General features: G+C 36.2%; 1 protein-coding gene across 1 annotated transcript in view; it reads right to left on the bottom strand.

Moving 5' to 3' along the window:
• Nucleotides 1–8,089, bottom strand: part of LOC102680813 (ubiquitin-conjugating enzyme E2 H) — a 35,633-nt gene that overhangs the window by 17,724 nt on the left and 9,820 nt on the right. The window contains exon 2 of the mRNA XM_006620758.2: nucleotides 7,935–8,011. Within this exon, the coding sequence (XP_006620821.1) occupies nucleotides 7,935–8,011 (77 nt within the window). The remainder of the gene's footprint in view (nucleotides 1–7,934; nucleotides 8,012–8,089) is intronic.

Raw genomic sequence — 8,089 nt, 5'->3', positions numbered from 1 at the left:
TTTTTTTTTTTTTCTTTTTTCGTGAGAAGGATCACAGGTGGGGAGAGGGGGAGGGGTGGTGGTATCGTGACACGAAAACATCAAATTGGAACGAAATCATCGGAGGGTGAATGAAGAAGAAAGGAAGATACGTAAACACGGTTGTTAATGCCCCATCTATTTTCGTAAATTCGATTAGATAGGTTGTTTGTCCGCTTTGGCCCTCCAACTGTGAATCACCGGGGCATCGTACGGACCAGAGACCTATACAACCACGATACCTCGTGATTGGTGATGGCACAACAAAACTTGTACCTTGTCCGAGGTTCTTTAACCTTTTATCTTTAATTTCCTCCGCCGTAAGTATCGAAGCTATTTTATTACACCATTAAAAATTTAATCTTTGGATAACTGAAACCGAATGATAAAAAGCCGCTTTGATAAATCGCTTTCGAAATAATTTCTCCGCCGAAGGATTATTTTCAAGAAACTTATCGAATGATTCAACCACGACTCGGCCACTTATCAAATCTTGTCCAAAATATATATATATTTTATTTTCTTTTATCTCTTTCAATAAAATACGGTCAAAATACGTAAAAGAATACTCAAGGTTCTTCTCCTCCACTAGGAAAGATGTTTAACAGCTCGATTTAGAGAGTCGTTACCGCGAAAATTTCAGCTCGTAACCATAGCTATTCGTCCAGCGAATCCATTTCCATGCATATTTCTGCCAGTATCCGGTGGCGCGGCCATGTATAGGAGGCATAAAGCTACGCGGTTCTAGCATCAGTGTCGAACAGAATCTTGGGGCGTATTAGAGGGCTGGCTGTTAAAGTGGGTCACAGTGCGGAACACGGTATCTCCGATGTGTATCGTCGACCGCTCGTTTACAGGCATTTCCAAACGACTATGCTTTGTATGCGGTAAAACGTGGCCGGGTGCTCACGCCTCGTTCCATGCATGCATATATATGTATGCACGTATGTACGTATGTATCACGACGGAGGATGTCAAAGAAAAAAATGACCACGGGACTGATGGAATGGGATTAAATTGATTTTATCAAAGTGCCCCTTTTTAAGGAGGCATTCCTCCTCTCCTCCCTTCGATGCTCCTCGTCGAGGTCGCGGTTGTTGGTTTCATTTGCAAAGCAGAGGATTCTTATTCTCGTATTCTCTTATTCGTACGGTTCGCATGGTTGATGGAAATTGCGCGTGTCGGAGATCGCGCTGTTGATGAAAATGGTTCAAGCTGTGGCACGACGCCATTAAGAATCCAGACGGTTGGTTTTTACGTTGTATCTCAGCGGGAAGATGAAACTCCATAGAAATTTTATTTCTTTTTTTTTTTTTGCGAGAGACGAGGTGTTGCGAAATATTGATCCCCGTGTAAGGAAAAATTTTGCTCTTTATATAGAGACGCAAGCACAACGGTCCCGCAATATCGATATTTAGATCGGATATTGATTTCTTTTTAATAGGTGAGAGAGAGAGAGAGGAAAAGAGGATAATCTTGTTAAATTGAAGAACGAGAGAACTTTCGAAACACGTAATAAATTGACGAGAGTGATGAAAATACGCGCTCGATTCTCAAATTAAATTAAAGAGAAAAATTTTTAACAATTTGGGACCGACTGACGATATATCGAACTTTAAAAATTGCAGAACTACGGACGCTGTCCGAAACATTCTATGGAACAACAGGAAAAAAAACCTACCATCTTTTACAAAATATGGCGTGGTTGAAAATCAAATTTCAACGTGACGTCTCCAAGATTTTTTTTCGATCATAGAAACACGAAGCCAAAAAAAATTCTATTTTCATCGCGAGAACGTTGTGAAAAATCACGCGTGGAATGAATCGAAAAAAATGTTGTGCATGGAAGAACACTTTCAGTGTAATAAACGGGAAAGCTAACAAGATAGTCTGCGTGTTGTACATGTAACTCAACACTGTTAATCTTATCAGTCCTCCTGCAACTGCCTCTATGATCGTTTGTTTCGCAACAATCTTTGGTTGACGACCTAACACGGCCGTGCAATTATTGTGCAGAAGACAAGTAAAAACGCAAGATGACGACGTTCCAACGAGCCTCGAGGAAGTTGTAATCTTTTTTTCTCTCCGCTCAACGATACCGTTAACTTCTCGAGCTAGATCCATCTCAAATCGGTGCACATTTACTTACAGGACGAACGAATGGCTCTCACCCTTGCGAACACGAAGACGAAGAGGGTGAATTAATTTCATGGTGTCTCGTCTCCATCCCTTTCCAAACCGAGAGTTTTAACTCTCGGTTGTTCCTCGTGAGTTTCGCACGCGTAGATAGATACGGAAAGTACCCAGCTATTTTGAATATCTGAAGAAAGGATCTGAGGAAAGTGGTCTTGATTTAATTCTCTTATTGTATGCTGGTGTGATAATTATTTGAAACGAATCTTAATGCGTGAATAATTATACCGTTGAAAACGTTATTGAGCGAGTTATGTATTACAGGATTGAAGATAAGCATTTTAATTAAGTAAGTTTTCTTCTTGCAAACATCTGTCTAATCTTTCTTTCTTTCTTTCTTTCTTTCTTTTTTCAATTATAGACGAGAAAAAATTCAAAGATTTTTTAAGGGAAGAGAAACGACGAGGAAGCAAACGAAGGATCAATTTTGAAAATTGTTTCGTAAATATGGAAAATGAAAAATGTTTCGAAAGGAACTTAAAAGCGCTATGTACACTATGTCGTTTTCTTTCTTTAATATTAAATGGATATTTTCTGAAAAGATTTCCCGTCCCGTCACGTATTCACACAGAGCGAATTAATCTTATCAGAAAATAGTGACCGTCGTCAAAGTCGAACAGTATCTCGCTGTTGTAATTTCCGAAATAACTTCGTGTATATGCGTAGAAAGCTACGATATTACAAGCTCGTAAAAGTCCCTCAATAGTCGTAATAATAGTTTCGCGCATTGAATGAACAAGTAACAAAAAATCACAAAATTTAGGAACACGTACGAAAAAAATCTCGTTCAATATTTTTTAAATCGATATAATACAATCGAAAGTATAAAAATTTCTCTTTAAATCGCCTAAGTCATCTTCTTGTTCTTTGAAAATTTTATCCCAACACGATGGCGCGCAATTTAAACATACATTTGCTAAAAAGAGACAAATTGTTGGCGTAGCAATTATATACATTTGCATATTTCTTTTATTCGCGTAAATCAAATACGCCATCAGTCAAATCCAAAGATCATTAATCCAAAGATCATTAATCAATATCTACAATAAATAGCGATAATGAAATGTTAATTTAAAACCTGACTGCACCACTGCAGGTAACGTTTGAACTCGCTGCTATCCGATTGCGAAAAGCTATGAAAAAAAGAAACTTAGGAACAAGATGACAATCTTAGGAAATTAGAGCCGCACACTTTTCTAAAGCGCATCGCGGCGGAAAACAAGGCATCGTTGTTCGACCGATCGCAATGGCGGAAATAAATATCGGCGCGAAGGGAAGGGCTTGCCCGCGTTACGCAATTTTTACACGCATTGCATCGAGTGAAAATAAGATCGAATCGAAATCTTATCGTCGTATAGCTCGTATATATATTATAATTTATTCAGAGAGAGAGAGTCGGTTTATCTATAAAATACGCAGATCGCTGTTTTATACACATACTCGTCTCTGCGTGTATCTTGAAATACACTCAAGAGGGGGAATTGCAAAAATGCGTGCGTGTGCCGAGGGCTCGCCAGTTAACTCGTTGCAAAACAAGGCGGGGAGATTTTTCAATGACGACAATATCGACATTGCATCTTTGAAAGCTGATAATAACGCGTTAACTATGAAAGCGTAACCCTGAACCGAGGACGCATAGCAAAACTTGAAGAATTTTCGAAACGAGGATTATTAAGAAATCAAAAAGATTTACGGTACTTCCATTCTTGAGTAAATACCGAAACTAATATCGAACAAAGTTGTGATTTATGATAGAATCTTTATCGAACGGCTAACTTGAAAATATCGAGTTTAAGTTGTAAGCGAGTAAGTTCCAGAGTCTCCTTCGTGGGCCACGGGCTCGAGAAGATTATAAAAAGTTATAAAAGTGTGTTGTTAGAAGTTAAGAATTATATTCTAGGATTACTGAAACTCCTCTATTAAGATATGTATACTTGTGAACAGAACAGAAAGGAAATTTCACGGTTTAGTGACGAAATTTTGAAATCGGTGACGAGCAACGTTACATTTTATCAGATTATCGATGAAACAGGTTTCAAGAAAGTTTCCATATGTTTCAATCTTCTACGCCACTGCTTTCTACAAATATTTAATTTCACGGTTAACATATGCGTAATGAAAATGTGTGGAAAGGAAAAACGGCACTCGACAGAGAGTTGGTATTGGGTTGAGGGATTAGATGACTCAACTTTGTTTTCCGATAACTAGCTAACCAATTATCGAAGTAAATGTCTCTAGAGTTCAAAGGTAATAGTGATTCAATCATCAAACACTCTAATATCGAAAATATCGGATCACGGAAGAAACCATTTGAACTTTTGTAAAAAATTGTTTTCGAAAGTTCAAAAATTACGATCACAACTCTATTACCTCTAAATAAAAGAAACAATCTCTCGCAACAACGTTCACTGACGAGATTACTCGCAATGTAAAAACATTGCGAATTGAATCCGATTTAAAACTGCACGATGAACCAACCACTGGGTTCGGGGGGGCAGAAGCAACCAATTACCTTGCAAGTTGGCAAACTTTTACCGTCAGGCTGCGGTCTAGAAACGAGAAAAGAAGAGAACGAATTGAGACCTCAATGAAATCGCAAGTACGAGATACGTGTGATAAATTAATTCGAAACGAGTCGAGAGAGAGAGAGAGAGAGAGAAAGAGAGAGAAAGAAAAAAAAATCTTTTTGCAAACAATTCGATTTCCTTTTAAGAAACAAATAATCGTAATCAGATCTATTCCTTCTCCTTTCGTGACGCTTCTAATTAACGTGGAGTATGTGACGGTTTCGAGGCCATCGACGAGCGCGCGAGTATCGACATTGCCCAAGTTTTTATTCGTAATAATTACGCGCAAAGGAAGAAGAGAAACTCGATTTTGCCAACAATTAACAACATTGTCGTAGCCGCGAAAATATCCTCTTCTCTTATCGCTCAGAAATACGTACCTATGTATAAATATTCATATATTTATTTTTTCTGCTTCACTTTGTATACATACGTATTATTATAATACTGCACATCGTTACTATATTTATCCTGCTGGATACTAATTTAATCTATCTACGTATTTACCTTCGTACTATCTTCGTGTAATCTACTTACATATCTATACTTATCGATTTCGATTCGAATAAACGATGTAACGCCAAAATTTTATTATTAAATTTAATTATTGTGAAAAATTCGACTTCGATTTTTAAAATTATGAGGCAAAATATTATTCTCTTCGCCCAGGCAGAAAGAAAATTAGACAATCGCATGGCTACAGAGTAGTAAGTAATTCGATCGTATGTCGTCTTTCGAATTTACCTTCATCAATATCGGAATAAATAACTTGCATAATATCGATATAAGATACTTGCGAAGACAGAACAATGTACGCAGCCGGGATGCAAGGATATTGCGTTTTTTTTTTTTTTTAAATAAGGATGGATTACGGTAATCGTTGTAACAGGCGAACGACCACGGGTAAAAATATAATCGACGAGCTTAGCCAATCGAAACCTTTCGAAGGACGTAATGAAAACGGAGACGAGCGATAAAATTATGTTTTATAAAAAGTGCCTTTTTATGTCATTCGACATACCGGGATACCGCAAACGGATCTCGATAGATTCGAGTATGCTGATTCGTTAAGTACTACGCATTACCTTTACTCGTTGTTTTTCTCGGCCGGTGTTCGTATTGCGTAAGCAATTTATGAACCGGTGAGAAAAGGAAAAACACGTTGCATTAGCCTTCCCGAGGATAATAAATACAATCTGAATCCGAAAACAGCGATCGATAGGATATTTAACGGATGCATGCATTTAACTACATGTTTTCAACATTTATAACTCGGTTGATGAGTCACGCGGTTGGTTAAATATCACAATGGTCAACTTTCATGCGAAGCAAGAAATCGTCCAAGAAACAATTTTTAATTTAACTTTCGGTAAAATTGTAGATCATGCATGACCATTTCGGGTTTCAAATTTTTTAACGAGATTACACCTTTTTCATAGTATTTAATTTCTGCCGAAAGCTAATTCAATTGAGTTGTTTGAGTAACGCGTAATCAAATAAAACCTCTTGTAAGACTTTAAAAAGTGTTGAACTCAATTCCACGACCCGGAATCCAACAACGAGATAAACATCATTGATCGCCTTTTGCAGAGTAAAATTCAGACTACGATTAACTTATATTCGAATTATATTAATTCAAATCGTTATTGAATTAAAACGATTCTTATCAACGATATAAAAATTGCAAGCTCAGAACGAAGTTTCGGAAAAAGAACTTCCTCTCTAAACCGTCCTGAACCTGATCGACCACGATAAAACAGGCCAGTTGAATGAAACTCGATCGCGCAAATTCGATTTGAAGACGATATCTCAGGACTTAGACTATAGGGACCTGTCAAACGCGACGAAAAGCGATGTCAAGGAACTTTCGTCACTGGATACCGGTCAATCGCTTTTTTGCATGCGTGTCGACCAGCTGGCCGAGGAAAGCGTAAATGCACACACTGTTGCATAAGTATCCGGTGTGCGAAGAGCTGGCGACCTTGGAATATCAAATACTGGAAACGTAAAATGAGCACGTAAAGGCGATGAGCCTGTTCCTTCTCGGGGCACGAATTAATCGTGCGAGACAAGGAATTTGATGGAATCGGGAAATGATCATGATAATGATAACGGTTCGCGAAGAAATTTCGTAAGAAACGATGAAATCAATGCTCGTTTTTAATCAGGATAGTATAAATGTTAAAAATATTCGTGTAATTAATTAGAGAAATTTTAAAGAAAGATTATATTTGTGAATCATTGTTTAACCTTTATTCATTCTCCATTCTTTCAGATTGATTTAACTTTGTGTTTTTCTTTGTGTTTTCTTCATGATTGAAGTGATGTCTATATATAAAAAAAAAATCTGCATCCTTTTATGATTAGCTTCCAAGGCTGATTTTTTTTTTTTTTTCAAGTTCGAAGGCTAGCCTTCTTTTATTTTAGTATCAGAAACACGAAAAAAAAAAAAAAAAAGAACGGATGTATCATCAACTTATTTTTAATTTGAAAAAAAAATACATTCTTTAAATGAAAATCATCGCTTCCTTATTGTTTAAACGTCGTTGTCTAAATCTTCGATTAAAATTTCACGATAAAAGATAAAAATCTTGGATAATCTTTTTCGTTCGACCTTCGATTGCGTGGATTAAAATAATGTGATAAAGAGATTTTATTATTCGGAATCATTTTAACTGAAGAATTCGTTATCAAATAATAGATTATATCTTAATAACCTTCAATTTGAACTTTAATAACAATAATAATAATAATTTATGAATATTATTATTATTTTCTTTTAAACTGGAGCATAACTCGATATCCCACAATCCTAAATAATTCACTCTCTCTCGTTCCCATGATATTCATATAGTTACACGTTATTTCCATTATAGGTCAATTATAGCAAATAAATTTTATTCCATTCGTAAACAACATTTTCGTTAAAATCTTTACACGAATCGTTCACACATCATATAAATAAACAAGAAAATTTAGGATAATAATTATTAAACAATTTCGAAACATAAAATTGCTAAAATTAAATTGCTTATGTTCTAAGAATATTTAATATATATATTAAATATATATATATATATTAAATAACACATTATTCATTAAACTTTAAACACACAATACAATACAATATAAATATAAATTGAGTGCAATACTTACTGCCCCGTGGACCGTAGAATTTGACGGAAAATTCGTTTAATCCTCCTAATATCGTCACCTCATGCTTGCTTTCTATTCTGTAGAGTAGAGGAGTCGAGTTACGAGTTAAGGAAGATTAAACCTGTAAGAAAAGATCCTTTCGCGGCGTGGGCATC

The sequence above is a fragment of the Apis dorsata genome, unplaced genomic scaffold, assembly GCF_000469605.1.
Source record: "Apis dorsata unplaced genomic scaffold, Apis dorsata 1.3 scaffold_527, whole genome shotgun sequence".
Classification (NCBI taxonomy): Eukaryota; Metazoa; Arthropoda; class Insecta; order Hymenoptera; family Apidae; genus Apis; species Apis dorsata.
The sequence above is the reverse complement of the archived record's forward strand: the minus strand, read 5'-3'. Positions and strand labels throughout refer to the sequence as shown.